At 44.1% G+C, this 21708-nt stretch overlaps 1 protein-coding gene across 1 annotated transcript; it reads right to left on the minus strand.

Moving 5' to 3' along the window:
• Positions 1 to 13627: 13627 nt before the first annotated feature.
• LOC139386970 (actin-related protein 2/3 complex subunit 5-like) lies at positions 13628 to 20620 on the minus strand. Its single transcript, XM_071132884.1, has 4 exons — positions 20377 to 20620; positions 19812 to 19883; positions 19414 to 19590; positions 13628 to 14552 (listed from the first exon to the last, which is right to left on the minus strand). Exons 1-4 carry the CDS (start codon positions 20515 to 20517, stop codon positions 14490 to 14492), a joined length of 453 nt encoding a protein of 150 aa, XP_070988985.1. The 5' UTR covers positions 20518 to 20620; the 3' UTR covers positions 13628 to 14489.
• Positions 20621 to 21708: the final 1088 nt, after the last annotated feature.

Here is a 21708-nt window from a genome sequence, read left to right on the forward strand (position 1 = left end):
TAGACTACTAAAATGGTATGATTCAATAAATCAATTGTTTAAATTAATTAGCATGTCCGAGCAGGAATGCATGATTCAAGATACTGTGGTGTATAACCTTAACCACGGATTATCATAACATTTGGGTTGGACAATAGGTTCGATAGTTCATGGTTTGAAATGTTGCTCAATTGGAAAGCATTTTCTTCCCCGCTACTCAGAGACAGATTGAAAGTGAACTGTAAATACACTACAAAGCAGCAACTCTATGGAGTCCAGACAACTTTTTGATTGACCAGGCCTGTGGTAAAATGGTTTGGTAGCCTTACCTATCGATTCAATCAATTGAAATACAAAAGAAGTCACGCACCCTTGACGGGCGATCAGAATCTTGCCGAGCTGAGGGCATGTGAGAAGTCTTGAGGGTGCACAAAATGACAGCAGTGCTGACGAAGTCTTATTAAAATCATATTGGATGAAGAAATCCTATTTTTTTATACCTTTATTTAACTAGGCAAGTCAGTTAAGAACAAATTCTTATTTTCAATGACGGCCTAGGAACAGTGGGTTAACTGTCTGTTCAGGGGCAGAACGAAGGATTTGTACCTTGTCAGCTCAGGGGTTTGAACTGGCAACCTTCCGGTTACTAGTCCAACGCTCTAACCACTAGGCTACCCTGCCGCCCCAATGTCATTAGCTGTTTAAGAAAGTAACTGTAATCCTGATTAAAAATGTGTTTAAGTCGTCCGGGCTGATTACAGTTACCTCATTTTTGTAATTTGACTACTTAATCTCCATTACAAATAATCCATAGTAGCAGCAGCAACAGTAGTAGTAGCAGTAATAATAGTAGCAGTAGTAGTGTCTGCATGTACCTGGTAAGGTATATCAGGGCTGAGGACCGTAGTTCGGCCGTGTCTCCAGCGATCTCCCTGGTCTCCAGTCCTGCTCCACAGTAGGGTCTGGGTCCTGGAGCCTGGGAAGGGCTGCAGATAGATGTTGAGCTCCCCTGAGGCCCTGCCCTCCATGTGGTACCAAAACATCCAGCACTCTCCACTGCGAGGGGTGGCATCGTTCACCCCCGTTATCATACGCCCCCTGCTACCCACGTGGTGGTTCCACAGCTGGGCACTCAGGTAGTATCCTGAGCAAAAACATACCATCATATACATATACATATGAGTGTGTGTGTGTACACGAGTGCCTGCTTGTGTGCGTGCGTGTGCGTGCGTGTCTCTCTCACCCAGTTCAGTACCCAGAGTGTGATCCAGCGCTGGGCTGGAGGTGTTGGCTCCCAGGGCCCCGGTGGTTCTGTTCCAGGTGAAGTCTCCAGACGTCTTCACCTGCAGGCCACACAGGGACCCCTGGAAGGTGCACTCTCTCTCCGCCGGACAGGAGCCATTCACATTGCTGCTGCTGCTCACTACCATGTCGTCTATGACAATGCTACCTTGCTTACCACCCACCACAGCCTCCAATATGAACTGAAAAACACACGTAATGTGGTCAAAATACATGACAATACATTGAAAAATACAGATGGTATATGGTCAAAATGTAGAGAAATTTGCCGTACCAGGCGGTGATACAGCCCGACAGGATGCTTTCAATGGTGCATTTTACAGCACTCGTGTACACACACACACTCATCCTGTCAAATAGATATTGTAAGTCGCCCGTAGTCTGTTATAAAAAGGACTAAGTTGTTCTGATGAAAATACCAACCAGAGGGCAAGCGTATCATGAAGGACTTTGGTTGCAAGCAGGACTAAGACAAAGAGGAAGCGGCAAAGCGAGAGGGCTCACTCTCACCAAAATCTGTCCAGAAAAAGACCAATGCGTTTCTGTGGGCTTAGTAATATGCAGGCCTAAACTTGATGCCTGCGATTCCTGCTTTTGGGACAACGACTCCCATTGTTAGGTTGGAGACATGAGCATCTCATCATTATACACAGATCTCTGACTAAGGTAACACCAACATCATCTTTTAGGGAGCGGAAATGAGGTGACCAATAATGGTTGCAATTGAGATCAGCTGTGCGGGTGAATTTAGCGCATACGGGTTTAACAAGACATCAACTGGCGATCATCTTGTGCCATCGGCGGTTGCAATAGACCCCTTGTTTTTTAAATTATATTACAATAAACTACATTCTGATGGCTACCCGTTAGCCTATCCATTGCCACATAACGAAAGATGTGAAAACCAATAATAGGCTACTGTTTGTTTCCCTGGCTGAGTGGATGAGCTGATTTGGGCCCTCAGCTGATTGATTTGGGCCTACTGTAGAACGATAAACTTCCCTCCAGTGTGGATGCTCGCCCACGTTTTCTAGTTAGGCTACGTATAATTTGCAGAGGTGGGTAAAGTACTGAACATCTGTACTTTAGTAAAAGTAGATTGTAATTTACTCAATTAAGAAACTACTCAAGCAGCTCCTCCAGTAAGAGTAAACAAAGTATCCAGCCAGAAGTACTAGTTACACATTTAGTTTGGTCATTTTTTTACACCTTATGGTAAACTGTGACAGCAAACAAAAAAGACAACTACTTAGTCTAACTGATTTGACATTCATTTATTATTTAACCCTGCCAGCAGCATCTTGCAGATGTCCTCCAGCACAGGTAGTCTTCAGTGAAGACTGACACCAGACAAGTCCGTAGCCTGTTGTTTTTTTTCTGCCTAAATTGGTCATTACAGTCACGTCCCATCGCTGCAACTCCTGTACGGACTTGGGAGACGCGAAAGTCGAGAACCACAAAAAATGACCCTGCCAAGCTGCACTGTTTCTTGACACACTGCTCGCTTAACCTGGAAGCCAGCGCACCAATGTGTCAGGTGAAACACCGTGCAACCCGGCCGCCAAACCCTCCCCGAACCCGGGCGACGCTGGGCCAGTTGGAGCTGCCTCCCGTCTACATCCATTTTTGCCATATGTATTCTATTACAGACACCTTAATGCAGACTTTTAAATTATACTATGTGAGCTAAACATTCAAATGAAAAAAATATGTAAAACATTTTCCTTATAGTATTATTTTTTGAGATTACTTATGATACTGTCCCGACTACAACAAAAAAATACTTTAATACGTGTAATTTTGGCCTTGAAAATGTTTAGTGAAATAATATTCATTACTGCATTAGTGGTGTGGGGGCCGTGCTTTGGCAAAGTGGGTGGGGTTATATCCTTCCTGTTTTGCCCTGTCCGGTAGTGTCCTCGGATGGGGCCACAGTGTCTCCTGACCCCTCCTGTCTCAGCCTCCAGTATTTATGCTGCAGTAGTTTATGTGTCGGGGGGCTAGGGTCAGTTTGTTATATCTGGAGTACTTCTCCTGTCCTATTCGGTGTCCTGTGTGAATTTAAGTGTGCTCTCTCTAATTCTCTCTTTCTCTCTTTCTTTCTTTCTTTCTCTCTCTCGGAGGACCTGAGCCCTAGGACCATGCCTCAGGACTACCTGACATGATGACTCCTTGCTGTCCCCAGTCCACCTGGCCGTGTTGCTGCTCCAGTTTCAACTGTTCTGCCTTATTATTATTGGACCATGCTGGTCATTTATGAACATTTGAACATCTTTACCATGTTCTGTTATAATCTCCACCCGGCACAGCCAGAAGAGGACTGGCCACCCCACATAGCCTGGTTCCTCTCTAGGTTTCTTCCTAGGTTTTGGCCTTTCTAGGGAGTTTTTCCTAGCCACCGTGCTTCTACACCTGCATTGCTTGCTGTTTGGGGTTTTAGGCTGGGTTTCTGTACAGCAGTTTGAGATATCAGCTGATGTACGAAGGGCTATATAAATAAATTTGATTTGATTTGATCCAGGGTTTATATACATTACTGATTCAAACCCACACGTGAGCCGGGTCAGTGGCTGTAACCACTGGATCACACAGGCACTGAGGCAACCAATAATTTATTTGGCCTATTGTTTGCCTTGAACAATTTATTATAACAAAAAAATACATCTACCCCCTACAAATATGTCAATTTATTCTAAATATTAAACACCCATTCAAACCCTTCTGCTGCAGGATGATTTATTATCCTGCGACGAAAGGGGTCAAATTAAGATCCGACATACGGTATGTACCTGTAGTGGGGTGTCAGTGGTGAAGGTAAGGTCTGTAAAGCGCCACTTGTTCCCCTGAGTCCCATGTCTCATCCACACAACAGTCTCTGGCTCTCTGGTTGACTTGGTGAGGAACCTCACGGAGCCTGGAGAAGAACCAGATAGGGGTCATGTCTGTTCAACTGTGACAATAGGCAGTAGGCACCATTTGGTCTGTTTTGATCCCCCTTGGCCTCCTCAGAGTCTGATGTCAGAGTTATCATGCCTATTGAAACTCCCCACGCAATTGTATCTTTATTGGGCCGGGAAAAAAATTACGAATTGCCGTTTGCAAATAATGAATTCAAAGATATTGAGTTTGGCCATCAGTGGCGCCTAAAAAAAATATCCTTACCAATATCACTGCCGTACATGCGATACCAGAAACTAACACAGATGACTGTGCCTGCTGGCTGAGGGTAGCTGATGAGTCTGGCTGTTGATGAGGGGTCCAGCTTACTGCCGGGGTTAATGGACATGAAATAACCTGTTAACACATGCACACGCACAGTTGAGAACGATCTTGTACTCTAACCAGGTTTCCATCCAACTTTTTTATGCAAGTAAAGTATGGATTTTAAAAAATGGAACAGTCTTTGGTAAAAAAATAAAATAATAATTCACTAGGTGGCATCTTTTTGTTTCAGTAAAATGAATTATGCGAGAAATGGCAGTGGAAACGCATTCATGAACACATATTGATATAATAACCATAATTTGTGTGGGCCTCCTACTATGACTCGGGAAAGCATGCAGTTTATTAGACTACAGATTAAATACATTATGATGAACTTCACATGGGGATGAAAGTGCACGGTGATGAGTTTGATGCTCCTTTCCAATAAATATCGATGGTCTTATTCTGGTGACATGATGATCCATTCACACCGATCTCAACAAATCATTTCTGTATGGACTTCGCTTTGTGCACGGTGGCATTGTCATGCTGAAACAGGAAAGAGCCGTCCAAACTGTTGCCACAAACTTGGAAGCACAGAATTGTCTAGCATGTCATTGCATGCTGTAGCGTCTGTCAGACTGCCAGATGGTGAAACGTGATTAAACACTCCAGAGAACGCATTTCCACTGCACCAGAGGCCAATGGAGGTGAACTTTACACCACTACAGCCGACGCTTGGCATTGTGCATGGTGATCTTAGACCTGTGTGTGGCTACTTGGCCATGGAAAGCCATTTTACAAAGCTCCCAACTAACAGTTATTGTGCTGATCTTGCTTCCAGAGGCAGTTTGGAACTTGGTAGTGAGTGTTGCAACCGAGGACAGGCTATTATTATGCACTACGTGCTTCAGCACTCAGCGGTCCCGTTCTGTGAGCTTGTGTGGCCTCCCACTTTGCTGAGCTGTTGTTGCTCCTAAACGTTTCCACTTCACAATAACAACACTTATAGTTGACCCGGGAAGCTCTAGCAGGGCAGAAATTTGACGAACTGACTTGTTGGAAAGGTGGCATCCTATGACGGTCCAGGTCGACAGTCACTGAGCTCTTCAGTAAGGCCATTTTACTGCCAATGTTTGTCTATGGAGGTTGCATGGCGGTGTGTTTTATTTAATACACATGTCAGCAACAGTTGTGGCTGAACTGGCCAAATCCACTAATTCGAAGGGGTGTCCACATACTGTTGCATGTGTAGTGTAGTCAACATCCAAAATATACATCAAATAAACAAAACCACACACCAAGAGAATAATCCTGTTTACATTTCCTGACTAAAACATTTCTCCTTCCATCTCTCCATCTAGGATATGATCTAGTCTGTGGTTTGGCAAACCCTTGACTTACCACTGCCAGTAGTGTGGTCTATTCCTCTTTCTCTCTTCCACAGCAGGGAAACAGTGTGGTCTGGGTACCTTTAAACATCACCAGGAATAATGTTATTTTAAGGAGGAGGATGATGATGATGAGTATGATTATGAGGATTGGAGATTATATTGATTCTTATTATGGTTGTTATTGTTATTACCAGGCACAGGTGTCCTTCTCAAAGTCACAGGTGAGGAGTTGGGAGCCTGCAGGTATGTCCCCTTCCCCACAGCTCTCAAAGCTGATATCATCCAGCATGATGTCCTGAGCTCCAAGGGATGAGGGGTCCACAGAAAACTCCAACTAAAGGGGGGAGGAAAATAGAGAGAGAGCAAGAGAGAAAGAGTGTGCATGTACAAGTGTGAGAGTGTGTGTGTGTGTGTGTGTGTGTGTGTGTGTATGTGTGTGTGTGTGTGTGTGTGTGTGTGTGTGTGTGTGTGTTTCCAATGCCAACCTTGAAACCTCCTGGTTGATTACCGATGAAGGCCGTAGCATTCTCCCATCCTCTAGTCTGCTGTGGCTTGGAGATCATCAGTAATTCTGTGCTCCCAGTGTTTCGGATCATCTTCAGATACATCCGAGCGGACGCACTAAAGTCACCATAGAGGTGGTACCAGAAGCTAAAAATATGAGAGCATCCTTAGTACAACAGCTACTGTAGCGACCTCAACAAGAGGCTTGGACCTCTTGGCTAAGGTGTAATGACTAAGGCCAATTACCTCTGACCATGTCTGGCTAAGAACCCACAAACAACATTTTAAACTCTTTCTTGATATCATAGTAAATGAGCTCTAGCTACCACATGGAAAAGCATTAGTTTGTATTTTAGTAAATAGCTGTTTCAATACACCATCAGGTTGTGAAATACTTTTAAGAAGACTTCATACCTCACGAACTCTCCCTCCTCCTCTTTTTGTTACGCAATGATTAAAACCGTAAAGCTGTAAATCAAAGGGAAACGCTGACCAGTACAGAATTTCTCCTTACCTTATATGGCATCCCAAAGCCATTGGTTGGTCAACGGAATGCAACAACACGGCCCTGCCAAAGTGTGTTGCTGAGTCTCCTTCCACATGCATAACATGACCTGGGACATATAAACACACACATCAAGCAGGCAGCACAGATACTGTACAAAGACGCACATGGACAACACAGCAGTCCATAACAATGGAGCTATGTGACCATTCTATTCCCTAGGGGCTGGGTTTCCCTTAAAGCAACGCAGCACTGAGATCATCTTTCGTCCATTTCAATGGAATGAAGATGAACTTAGTGTGTGTATTGAGACATATACCCCAGGGTGATCCCGTGGTGTGGTCCTGTCCAGGAATCAGGCTGATGTTAGCCCTCTCCAGACTCCAGCGGTACACTCCCACACTGCTGTCGTTCCATCCACAGGAGTGGCGCTCAAAATTACACGACCCTGAGAGGGGACACCAGGGTCGTATTCATTGGGCACAAAACAGAAGATAACAGGCGGACACAGGGATGGACTACCTGAACTTGTCAAATAGAAACGCTCGTTGTTGTTGTTGTTTTGTTTGTTTTTTTAAAACGCTACGGTGTGCCCTAATGAATATGACGCAGCAAACAGTCTGAGACGCGCTAGAGAAACACTAGGACTAAAACTAAAGGGATAGAAAGTGTTTGATTGTTAGACAGAATGGTGTTTTTTTTTTTATCAAAGGAAGAAACAACTTGTTCCCACAGCCTCTGTCGGGCATTTTGAACGAGAAGAACGAAGAGTTGAGCAGAGAGAAGAGAATAATAGCTCTCTAGAGCTGAAGAGTACGCAGAGAAGCCGGAGGAAGATTTCAGATTGACGTACCACAGAACTCCTCGTCGGAACCATCGTCACAGTCGTCCTTGAAATCACAGACATCATCAACTGGGACACATTTGCCAGACGCACACAGGAAGTCGCTCTCAGGACAACAGGAAACTAGGATCAAAAAGACTGAAACAGAAAAAGTTCCTTGACCTCTCGGATCTGATCATTCTATATGTTGAATGACAACATTACATTGGCAAACTGCAATTAACAGAATTCAGGAGGTGTGTGTCTACTGAAAATGAGAAAGGGAGAAACAAATGAAGAAATATGTAGAGTATTTTCATTCTGAATAGCACTGCTGTTGATCATTGTCTGCCGAGCTGGACACATATTCACAAAGCGAATTCACCGAACAGGAAGGTTGATTACAACGGCAACCATTTCAATATAACGGTTACCGACGGCCTCTGACGAACCATTCCATCCCCTCTAGGTATCACTGTTGCGCCACACGTGAGACCACCCTGACTGTCCTGCTTATACACTCATCCAAGAGTCAAACACAGTCGTGCACATAGGATCATGCGATTTCGTTATGTGTAAGGTAAACTCACCTGATAGGAGAACCAATAATCTTCTCATGTTGAACAAACCATGGAAACAATACAATAAATACAGAAAAGAAAGAAAAGGAATGTGAGGCTTCAGAAAACTGCCTGACTGGTATAAACTTTATCATCCCATCCAAGGAACTGATTGAACTGATCGTTTTTATAAAGATTCCATTATCTCAACCGTTTGGTCTTATCAATAGCATGTGCCTAAAGTCCACACAGCGCACTCATTAAACTCACATCACATTCCCTCTGCCTAGTCTTTATGGCCCACCATGTATTTCAGGGCCAGTATTCATTAAGAGAGTCTCAGAGTAGGAGTGCTGATCTAGGATCAGTTTAGCCTTTTAGATCATAATGAAGAAGATTGTATTACAGGGGGGGGGGGGGGGGGGGCTGATCCTAGATCAAAACTCCTAATCTGAGATGCTTTTTGAAAACGGGCCCTGAACCCTGAACTCTGTCGGTCTGGCACAGCACAGCTGAGCTCTGGACTACCTGATCTAGAGAGAGAGTTAATATGGTTCTGCTCCTTGATCCCTCACTGTGTTCCTTCTTTGCCAGCTTTCCTAGAGATTGTAAGGCGGTGGGAGTTGAGGCAAAGAAAATCAAGTGTGCTTGTAACCAACTGGCAGTGAACCTAGTCGTCAGTGTTGAGAGTGGGAACAGTACACCGATGTTAAACGTCAAACGACTGTACAGTTTACCGATCAGTGTATGGGTGACAGTTGAATTTGAGGTCTGGAAACCAAAGTCAGTGATAAGCTACTGTGTGATGTAGATTAGTCTACTAATCATCAACATTCTAATCTAATCGACACGGACACAAAAGTGACGTGATTGGGACATAAGATTTTTTTTATAAAAGTTAATACAAATGATTTACCATAGTAACATTCATTGGGTTATTGATAGATGGACTTCTAAATAACGCAAATAATATGTTACTATGGTAGTCAGACTATGGAATTGTGATGTGGAACCTCCTCTGTGACATCATATTGTGTCCAAGCACAGTCACCATAGACATTATGACATCATGAACAGGTCGGTCACCTGTGGTTTATTGTGACATCACCATCCCTCTGTATCCATTTGAGGACAACAAAGTCAGTGGGTCATGAGGTATGGCATCTTGGAGGTTGTCAAATCCATCAACTGCCCCTGGTATGTTCAGATAATTAATTGAAAATAAATATTGCATTACAATATCATTGGTTATTACAATATATAGAACATGCCAATAGTTTGAATTATGCATTTACTTTGTAGATTCATATGTTTACTCTTACAGAATATTAGTAAGGTCAACCCTGTCTGAATTAACAGTTTCTTTAAGATGCCATTAAAGAGGCGAGGGCTACAAATCGTATAGATTATAGTGGTAAAACATACGGTAACAGGCTACTACTGTAAGCGGTTGTTTCTGTCTGAAAAAACTTAGTGGTACTCTGTTTCCCTGCCAGTCTGTGGGAGGCGTAGGGGGCTCAGGAGACATCTCTCCATGGCCAGAGACTCACTGAAAGTGCTGAGGAGGGGGAGAGAGGGAAGAGGGAAGCGTGGGACACCGGCTTGCCCCTGCCCACCAGGAGCCTCTGAGCCATCAGAGCGGAGAGACTCTCCCCAGCCACAGTGCAGGAGAGTGGACGCCAACTCTGTGAGAAGGCGCAGGCCTCCACTAATTGGCTCTAGAGATGGGATGAAACACTTTCCCCGTAAGAGGCTGGAGGCCGACTCTGTGAGGAGGTGCAGGTCTCCGTGGGGAAGGAGGAGAAACTCTCCCCAAGGCAGGAGGTTAGACAATCCTATCAGGAGACGCAGGTCCCAGATCGAGAGGGACCAATCTCCTGGGAGCTGCAGAGAGAGGGAGGGAGAGAGTGATGAGAGTAAGGAAGAAGAGGAAGGAAACAGCAGCAGCTCTGGCTCTGCCAGTGAGAGTGAGACGTCTGGAGAGAGTGAAGGAGAAAGACAGGAGAGAGAAAGTAGAAGAGTGATGAAGCAGGCTGCTTGTCTGTTTGAAGAGATATCAGGGCTGAGGGTCAGGGAGAGTCACACCCAGGAGACAGAGAGTGAGGAGGAACAACAACAACAACAAGCATTCCCTTATTTGTTGAGAGTAAGGACCAACAGAACACCCAACCATTTACCAAGAGAGAACGCTAGAGGCCGAGCCAGACCCAAACCAAAACCAAGTAGGAGCGAACCCACCAACAATGACTCTCCTGGCCCATCCCGAGCCAAGAACCCACGCATGAGGCCCAACATGATCAAACTGAAGTCCAGAGAGAGAGTCAAAGCCAAGGACATGGGGGAGGAATCGCTCCTGAGCCGACGCAGAAGTCGAAGTGAGACATCCAGCAGAAGTCCTTCTTCTCAGAGTGAGACAGTAGGAAGACGGGTCACTCCAGCCTTAACGTACACGTACAGACTAAGGCCCAGAGCCCCAGCTCCAGCTCCACATAGGCAGATCGAGCTTGAGAGAGAAGCTGCTGCCATTAGAGAGAGAGGGAGGAAGAGAAAAGAAGAAACCCTGAGAGGACAGAGCGAAGTCAAGGAGGAAGAGGAAGACGAGGAGGAGGAGAAAAAGGAGAGCGCAGCTCTTTCCTGCTCGGGACTGAAGGGAAGGAGAGGAGGGTTGGTGAACAATGTTAAGGGACTAAACCTGAGATGGCGTGATGACAACACCAAACGGAAGAGAAGAAAGAGGGCCAGAGAGGAGGAGGAGAGCAGTGAGGAGTTGGTGGAGAGGGTGTGGTCCAGGGAGGGCTGGAAGAGGAATAAGAACAATAGAAACACTAGTCCGGAGATACCCATCGTTATCCACTATCTAACCCGACAAAGGAGAGGCCAGTTGAAGAACCCACTACCCAACGATAGAGGATCGTCCTCTTCTTCTTCGTCCTCAGACTCCAGTATCTTTAATCTTGGACCCAACCCCAGTAAGACCGGACTACACGTAGTATCAATTCAGCAGAAGAAGAATTAGCCTGGCCCCAGATGTGTTAGTGCTGTCTTGCCATGGGCCTGACAATGACCACACAGGAGCTGGCAAGACAGCACAAAGACATCTGGGACCAGCCTAAAGAAGAACTAGTATTTGGATATGACATGAAACAGTATCTGATCTTGAGTTTGTTATTTCTAATCTGTGATGATTTGGGCTTTATCTCATGCGTAACTTTGTTGCAGGTAGCTTTGAGTCTCTCTTCACACTGGGGAGCATGCTGGGTAAAGGAGGATGTGGGGCGGTCTACGCCGCCATGCGCAAAAGTGACGGCCAACAGGTGAAGCTTTTAACAGTTGGTTAAAGAATTCTAATTCTGGTCGTAGTAAGTTAACAGAAAGGAGGAAACATTCAAATTTTCATCTATCAATATTCACATAACGCAAGAAGTGAAAGCACACTACTATATGAATATATCATGTTGCTTTTACCCCGTCAGGTGGCCATAAAGTATGTGAACAGAGGAATGGCCGAGCCATACGTAAAGCTTGTAAGTAGCCTGTTTTAGTTGACGCCATGGCAAGTACTGTAAGTCTAAGAAGACAAGAACGCTCCTACTGGGTTTTGGTCTGGGTTTGGCTCGCCCTCTTGCGTTCTCCGTTGGGAAACAGTTGGGTGTTCTGTTTGTCCTTACGCTCAATAAAGGGAACACTTGTTGTTGTTCTTCACTCTCCTTCTCACCTGTGGAGAACACCTCATCTAATGGCACCCCCCCCCTTTCAACCTTTCCACCCCATCTATCCCCCTCACCTCTCCAACTTCCCCACCCCTCTCACCTCCAGCCCGGAGAGAGGAGTGCCTTGCCCCTGGAGGTGGCCCTGATGCAGATCGTCTCACGGCCCCCGTCCTGCTGCTACGTGCTGGGCCTGCTGGACTGGTTCGAGGAGGCCGAGCGTTTCATCCTGGTGCTGGAGAGACCCTATCCGTGCATGGACCTGTTTGATTTCATCGAGGAGCTGGGAGGCCGGGTGGACGAGTGTCTGGCCAGGATCATCATGATACAGGTGATGGGTCGAGACCTGTGTGGCACAGTTGGTAAAAGCGTGGCGCTAGAAACGCTAAGGTTGTGTGTTCATTTCCCGCAGGGATCACATACACAAAGATCTCGTGTCACTCCTAAGTCACACTTTACTTAATCACTGTTTTTTTAAGAGGCATATATTATGTTATTGCAGGTGGTACTGGCTGTTCGGCATTGCCGCGACCGAGGGGTCCTGCACCGAGACGTCAAGGCTGAGAACCTGCTGGTGCAGACGGACAACCTGCGGGTTAAGCTCATCGACTTTGGCTGCGGAGACCTTCTGAGAGAATCCTCCTACAGAGACTACTCAGGTAGGACACAACAGGAGAATGGCTGGTCAGGGTGATCATGTTCAGTTGGCAACGGAATGCAAGGAAACGCTCTGAAACCGAGGGAAATGGGGAGGTACTATCTAAACTCGTCCAATAAGAAGCGCTCATTACCGTTAAAAAAAAACATTTTGTCAGTGTGCCCTAATGTACATGACCAGTGGTAAAGATAAATAAAAAATAAAACAATTCTAATGTTTCACCCCTCAGGCACAGAGGAGTACTGTCCTCCAGAGTGGGTGCTGAGCGGTGTGTACCAGGGCCGCCACGCCACCATCTGGTCACTGGGGGTACTGCTCTACGGCCTGGTGTGTGGCCGTCTGCCCTTCAACAAGGAGGCTGATATCATTGCTGGGCGCCTGCGCTTCAAAAAGGGCCTGACTAAAGGTGAGCGGGAGGGAGGCAAGTGCAATAGACCATTTGAGAGAGAAAAATAAAGAGTTTGTGTTGGTAAACGTGGGTATGCATTTAGATGTGGTTATGGATACATAAAATGGTGCTCAATGACAAAAAATATATATAAAATAGGGACCCAAAGGCAAACTCACCATCCTATAATTTTTTTCCCTTTATGGTACAGAGTGTAAGGAGTTGATCAACTGCTGTCTGCAGCAGGATCCCACCAAGAGGCCTGTTCTAGAGCAGATCCTTCTTCATGATTGGATGGCAGACGGACCGGTGATCTAGGACGAACTTTATGAGACTGGGTGATCTACCACCTGGGTCAGCTGTGGTTACCATGACAACAACGATCAGGGAAGAAACGCAAAATTAACCTCTGCAAGATACCAGTATATGAATAAAGAGAAGAACGCAATCACAACACACCGAGTGGCATGTCAGGGTTTTTTCTGCAGTTTTTTCATAGACATTTTCCATTGTCTTGTTTTTCCATAGAGAAACTTTAGTGTTTGAAATTTAAGAAATGTGAAAATTTCAGGAGAAAAAAACAAACAAAAAAATGGTAAGATGTTTGTTTATTAAATCCAGAAATGTCCTATACAGCATATATATATAAAAAATGAATATTTCAATAAGGCATTTTGGTCATTTGATTCAGAATGTGTACACTTGTTCTAAAGGAACGTGATATTCCCTCAATAACTCTACCAAGACATTCTGATATTTTTCTATACTTGTAAATAGGCCCTCTGAGACATGTGTCCAGGATCATAGTGATAACGTCACTACATTCCAAAGGGCTCGTTCCTAGCTTGGCCCTAGATCTGTTAGTGCTGTATATTATTCATGCCCAGTGGAGTTGGCTATAGATGACAAACAGATCTGGGACCAGGTTAACTTGTTCCAGCGTAATCGCACACAAACTGGTCTCTGCATTAGAGGGCATGAAAGCTTACTTGACGGTGCCATCCTACCCACCATGACGATAGCACAATATTTATCTAGGAAAATGACACAATAGCACATGTCATCCTTACGACGTTACGATGACGGAAATCTTACAATATAAGTATTTCTCAACTTCGTTGACAAGAACAACAACAACATTTTGACAACCGTTGGATTCCGATGGAATATCGTTAAGCATTTTAGGACTACGAAGGGGCCGTTTGAGACAGGCTGTCCGATGTCTGCGAGCTTCCTTCAAGCGTAGAGAGAAAACCAGTCCTGGGGGGGGCGCACATTCATAAAGAGTCTCAAGAGTGTCCGTGTATTCTTACTCATTAGGATCTAAAAGGCCAGACTGATCCTAGGTCAGTGCTCCTGCTTTGAGACGCGTTATGAACACACGCCCCCTGGGGGGTTTCCAGTGCCAGCACATCCCCTGAGTGAGTGGTCCCAGCGGTCAGTCAGTCAGGTCCAGTACAAGCCCTTACACAGTTTTCCTGGCCGTGAGCACTCTCACGATGGAGCCCACTCCTCCTGCAGAGAGAGCCTAGAACACACACAGAAAGATACACACAGTATGAACACAGTGAATGCAAAGAACAGCATTATATCAGCAGCTTGCGGGACACCCACTAGAGGTTTGTCATCCCTCAATGTAATTCCTCTCTCCTGCTAATCAAATAGCCTGTGTGTTTATCTGGTCAGCTTTTGGCGTCTCTGGATAGATAGACTGTCAACATTCTCAAAATAACGTGTTATAGGGTGCGGTTTTTGGAGGAAACTTGCTTTCTGGACCGTTATTGACGTCTGTGAGATGTGCGACATGCCCACTCGCTGCCGCGTGTGTAGGTGTCGCATGGTTTGATATGAATAACATGGGTTCGTGGTAGGCCTATCTATTTAAAAAACAGAAGCCTAGAATGTAATGACTATAGTGATGCATAATTGCAATGCAGTTCCCCCCCCGTCTGCAAATTAAAAATGTGTCCATCTGTTCAGGTTTTTGGTCTCTGGATATAGAAAAAACCTCCCATAGGTATGTTTATATATTACAGGTACAATATTTAAATGAATATCAATTCATATTCCTCCCATGGGCCTATTTCCCTTGGGATCGTGGCACTTCTATTAACAATTAAATGTTTTGATAGGCATTTTTACATTTAGGTCATTTAGCAGATGCTCTTATCAAAAGCGACTTACAAATAAAATTAAAGGATTGTGATCCACTTTAAAATGACAGCTGGTGGAGACTTGGTGGGACACAAACACAGGATGTCATTCAACCAACCGCGTCGTTGTCTGGTGTCAGGGGGTCAAAGGTGAGCAATGGTGGTGAGTGCATACATCTTCATACTTTTCTCTCGTACTGGTCCCCCGTGGGAATCGAACCTACAAGCCTGGAGTTGCAAGCGCCATGCTCTTACCAACTGAGCCACACGGGAACAAATGAGCCTACCCATGAGCCTACCAACTGCACCTACCATGAACCCATCTCATCCGTATCTATTAAAAAAAAAAAAAAAGCACAGTAGGCCTGTAGGTTAGGGATGGTCCTTCATGTCCGATGCGCAGGACTCACATCAAAACTGGGAGTGTAAATCCCCCCCCCCCCCCTCTCCCGTGTAGGCTGACTAATCTACCAGCTCACATTTGTTGCTTATGTTTTAGGCCTAGTGCTTGTTTGACTCATTATGTACCTTGCTCTAATTGACGGCGTTACTTGAAAGGATTTGAAGTTTAAGAGTTGGGGAAAACAGGGCAGCGGGTCATGAGCTCTGCTGACTGCTGCTGAAGATTTGACGCACAGGCCCGCCATAGACTATAAGCGCAGCGGCGCAGTTGATAGGATGCTGTACCTTGGATACTGCGGATCGCTGGCTGCATATTCATATTACGACGCATAATTGCCATGGTAATTTGGAATGTTCAGTCAATTAGCATATTTATTAGGGATCCCCATGGCAGCAGCTACTCTTCCTGGGGCCTGGCAAAATTAAGGCAGTTATACAATACCGAATTCACAACACACTAAGTGAGTGCCCTCAGGCCCATACTCCACTACCACATATCTACAACACAAAATCCATGTGTACGTGTGTATTCCATGTTTGTTTATTCCATGTGTAACTCCGTGTTGTTGTTTGTGTCGCACTGCTTTGCTTTATCTTGGCCAGGTCGCAGTTGTAAATGAGAACTTGTTCTCAACTAGCCTACCTGGTTAAATAAAGTTGAAAAAATATATATTAGAAAAATAGTGCATATGTTATCGTGTGCGTGTGTATGCATGTGTCTGTGCCTATGCTTGTTGCTTCACAGTCTCCGCTGTTCCACAAGGTGTATTTTTATCTGCTTTTTAAATCTGATTCTACTGCTTGCATCAGTTACCTGACGTGGAGTAGAGTTCCATGTAGTCATGGCTCTATGTAGTACTGTGCGCCTCCCATAGTCTGTTCTAGACTTGGGGACTGTGAAGAGACCTCTGGTGGCATGTCTTGTGGGGTATGCGTGGGTGTCCAAGCTGTGTGCTAGTATTTTTAAAACAGACAGCTCGGTACCTTCAGCTTGTCAACACCCCTTACAAAAACAAGTAATGAGTCTCTCTTCCACTTTGAGCCAGGAGAGATTGACATGCACGTCATTAATGTTAGCTCTCCGTGTACTTTTAAGGGCCAGCCGTGCTGCCCTGTTCTGAGCCAACTACAATTTTCAGAGGCCCCTCTTTGTGGCACCTGACCACACGACTGAACAGTAGTCCAGGTGCTACAAAACTGGGGCCTGCAGGACCCGCATTGTTGATAGTGTTGTTAAGGCAGAGCATCACTTTATTATGGACAGACTTCTCCCCATCTTAGCTACTGTTGTTTCAATATGTTTTGACCATGACAGTTTACAATCCAGGGTTACTCCAAGCAATTTAGTCACCTCAACTTGCTCAATTTCCACATTATTCATTATGATATGTAGTTGAGGTTTATGGTTTAGGGATTGATTGATTTGTCCCAAATATAATGCTTTTAGTCTTGGAAATATTTAGGACTAACTTATTCCTTGCTACCCATTCCGAAACTAACCGCAGCTCTTTGTTAAATGTTGCAGTCATTTAGCTGACGTGTATAGCGTTGAGTCATCCGCATACATAGATATAATGGCCTTACTCAAAGCATGTCGTTAGTAAAGATTGAAAAAAGCAAGTGGCCTAAACAGCTACCCTGGGGAATTCCTAATTCTACCTGGATTATGTTTGAGAGGCTTCCATTAAAGAACACCCTCTGTGAGCACCCTCTGTTAGACAAGTAACTCCTATCCACATTATAGCAGAGGGTGTAAAGCCATAACACATACATTTTTCCAGCAGCAGACTATGATCGATAATGTCAAAAGCTGCACTGAAGTGTAACAAAACAGCCCCCACAATCATTTTATCATCAATTTCTCTCAGCCAATCATCAGTCATTTGTGTAAGTGCCGTGCTTGTTGAGTGGCCTTCCGTATAAGCACGCTGAAAGTCTGTTGTCAATTTATTTACTGTGAAATAGTATTGTATCTGGTCAAACACTATTTTTTCCAGAAGTTTACTAAGGGTTGGTAACAGGCTGATTGGTCGGCTATTTGAGACAGTAAAGGGGGCTTTACTATTCTTAGGTAGTGGAATGACTTTAGCTTCCCTCCAGGCCTGAGGACACACACTATCTAGTAGTCTGAAATTGAAGATGTGGCAAATAGGGGTGGCAATATCGTCCGCAATTAACACCAGTAATTTTCCATCCAGATTGTCAGACCCCGGTGGCTTGTCATTGTTGATAGACAACAATACATTTTGTCACCTCTTCCAAACGGACTTTACGGAATTCAAAAGTACAATTCTTGCCTTTCATAATTTGGTCAGATACACTTGGATGTGTAGTGTCAGCATTTGTTGACGTTTATCTTGCCAATGAAAAAGTCATTAAATAAGATGGCAATATCAGTGGGTTTGGTGATAAATAAGCCATCTGACTCAATGAATGATGGAGCCGACTTGTCTTGTTTCCCCAAAACGTCATTTAAGGTGCTCCAAAGCTTTTTTACTATCTATCTTTATATAAATAAATGATGTCTCATAACGGGTGCGTCCTTATTACTAACTGGAATAAGACATTTCATAAATGCGTCAAGTGCAGCGTCAGGTTGCTCCTCATTACACACCACAGACCAGAAAATATTATTTACATTATCAACATATGAATCCCTACAAAACGTCTTGTATGACCTCTTATACACTATATTAGGCCCAGCTTTTGGAACTTTGGTTTTCCTAGATATGGCTATTATATTGTGATCACTACATCCTATGGATTTGGATACATGTTGAAGATTTCATTCCTGTGCTGTTTGTAAATACCCTGGCAGGTTGACTGATAACCAGAACCAGTTTACAAGACCTGGTTACAGTTTGACATTTTTTCTTGAGTGGGCAGCTTGATGATAGCCAGTCAACATTTAAAATCACACAGAAAATATACTTCTCTGTTGATATCACATACAGTATCAAGCATTTCACACATATTATCCAGATACTGACTGTTAGCACTTGGTCGTCTATATAGCAGCTTCCCACAAGAATACAGTTGAAGTCAGAAGTTTACATACACTAAGTTGACTGTGCCTTTAAACAGCTTGGAAAATTCCAGAAAATGATGTCATGACTTTAGAAGCTTCTGATAAATGATGTCAATTAGCCTGAGTCCATTAGAGGGGTACCTGTGGATGTATTTGAAGGCCTACCTTCAAACCTCTGTTTGATTTCATGGGAAAATAAAAATAAATCAGCCAAAACCTCAGAAAGAAAATTGTAGACCTCCACAAGTCTGGTTCATACTTGGGAGCAATTTCCAAACGCCTGAAGGTACCACGTTCATCTGTACAAACAATAATACGCAAGTATAAACACCATGAGACCACACAGCCGTCATACCGCTCAGGAAGGAGACGCCTTCTGTCTCCTAGAGATGAACGTTTCATGAGCTCTGTCAGAAGGAATGGGCCAAAATTCACCCAACTTATTGTGGGAAGCTTGTGGAAGGCTACCTGACACATTTGACCCAAGTTAAACAATTTAAAGGCAATGCTACCAAATACTAATTGAGTGTATGTAAACTTCTGACCCACTGGGATGTGATGAAAGAAATAAAAGCTTAAATAAATCATTCTCTCTACTATTATTCAGACATTTCACATTCTTGAAATGAGGTGGTGATCCTAACTGACCTAAGACAGGGAATTTTTACTAGGATTAAATGTCAGGAATTGTGAAAAACTGAGTTTAAATTTATTTGTAAACTTCCGACTTCAACTGTATCATCATTTAGCATGCCCACACACCCTGGAAGTGCTTCCAGCCATTCACCAATAAGGATACATCTTACCTTTTCGTGCCACAGCAGCAGGGTAGCACTGCTGTTTTCAGAAGGCTTCTCAAAACCCTTGTAGATGTACTTCATGAGCAGGTCAACGCCGTTCTTATCCAGAGACTGAACAGCCTTCTCAATGTCACTACTCTTGAAGGCGCTCAGCACTTTAAGCACCAGGGCCTCAGCACGATCCTATAAACACACACTTTAGTATCTTCTGCTCAGGAAGTACACACTTTCACATGCCTCAACTCTGTATGATGTCATGATGTGTGAACCGCAGACTATACAGTTCAGTTTTGAGGAGATGGAAGCTCAAAGTGTATGTTGAGGAACACAGAGGCAAGTTGTGTTTAACATTGGGCTGTTATTAATGCTCAAAACACATCTATTGTGTTGTAAGGAAGACTCACCTTAACATTTTGGTTTTTGGTGTTGATTGGAGGATTCTTCAGCACAGCCTGCAGCGCTTCCATCAGGTTGCCTGTGCATCACAGTGTTAAGGAAAACAGACAGAGAGACAACACACAACACAGTTTAACACTGATGAGACAGTCATGGTCGGCTTGATTCACCTCTTCAAATCAAGTTGCTTTTATGTTTCAGAAACTCAATGACTAACTGACTTGTGGAATCCACTTCCTACCCCCCAATTTGTCAGAACCTGCTTCAGGTAATAAACCAAATATTAGGCCTACCACCACCACTAAACTTCTACTGAATAAAACACCAAATCTGACTGCACAACGTGTATTGTATTTTCTCCTCAAATATATATAACGATTAAAAGACATGAGAGCACCACGCCCTGACTTGAAATTACACGCGCAAAAGCATATACTTGATTCTGCAAAATCACACCACGACTTGCCAGATGGTCTGTGCATTGCAACATTTTGGAGAAAATCTGTATCGGCTTCACGCCACTTTATCAAATGTAAATGTGCACGTATTAAATCAAATCAATGTAAAAGGATATTGTCTGATCAGCGAATCCACTTCTGCTTCATCTGGACCGACCTGACTCTCTCCATTATCCTCATCATCCACAAATTTGTTCTCGTCGTACTCGTCAACGTCCACCTTCCTGAATTGGTTCGAATCAGTATTTTTCGACATTTTGACGGTATGGTTTGTTGTTTAAAGAAAAATACTGCAATCTGTCTGTGCTCCTTTTACAGTAAAGTAATTCCTGGTTTAATTTCCTGTCTCGCACTGACAGCTTCACTTCCGCATAGAGGGCGCTTTCTAGTGGTTGATGTATGATTTGTATAGTTGGAGCAGTACTCATAAATAACAGTAGATGGAGGTAGAGGTCAAGAAAACACTATCTCTCTGCCTAAGTGAAAAGCTAGGCTGAAACGCCTGCATTTTGGAGCTGCCTTACTCAAGAAAGAAAAAAAGAGACCATGTTTGTATTCGGCTTTTTAATTTTAAAAAAACGTTGTATGCAAACTGATATGTGACACGTATTAATGCCAAAATAGCATGCAAAACAGGCAACGAAAAAGTATATATACAGTGGGGCAAAAAAGTATTTAGTCAGCCACCAATTGTGCAAGTTCTCCCACTTAAAAAGATGAGAGGCCTGTAATTTTCATCATAGGTACACTTCAACTATGACAGAAAAAATGAGAAAAAAATTCCAGAAAATCACATTGTAGGATTTTTAAATGAATGTATTTGCAAATTATGGTGGAAAATAAGTATTTGGTCACCTACAAACAAGCAAGATTTCTGGCTCTCACAGACCTGTAACTTTAAGAGGCTCCTCTGTCCTCCACTCGTTACCTGTATTAATGGCACCTGTTTGAACTTGTTATCAGTATAAAAGACACCTGTCCACAACCTCAAACAGTCACACTCCAAACTCCACTATGGCCAAGACCAAAGAGCTGTCAAAGGACACCAGAAACAAAATTGTAGACCTGCACCAGGCTGGCAAGACTGAATCTGCAATAGGTAAGCAGCTTGGTTTGAAGAAATCAACTGTGGGAGCAATTATTAGGAAATGGAAGACATAAAAGACCACTGATAATCTCCCTCGATCTGGGGCTTCACGCAAGATCTCCCCCCATGGGGTCAAAATGATCACAAGAACGGTGAGCAAAAATCCCAGAACCACACGGGGGGACCTAGTGAATGACCTGCAGAGAGCTGGGACCAAAGTAACAAAGCCTACCATCAGCAAGGGCATTGAAGATGAAACGTGGCTGGGTCTTTCAGCATGACAATGAACCCAAACACACCGCCCGGGCAACGAAGGAGTGGCTTCGTAAGAAGCATTTCAAGGTCCCCATAGAAAATCTT

Source organism: Oncorhynchus clarkii, chromosome 28 (assembly GCF_045791955.1).
Source record: "Oncorhynchus clarkii lewisi isolate Uvic-CL-2024 chromosome 28, UVic_Ocla_1.0, whole genome shotgun sequence".
Taxonomy (NCBI): Eukaryota; Metazoa; Chordata; class Actinopteri; order Salmoniformes; family Salmonidae; genus Oncorhynchus; species Oncorhynchus clarkii.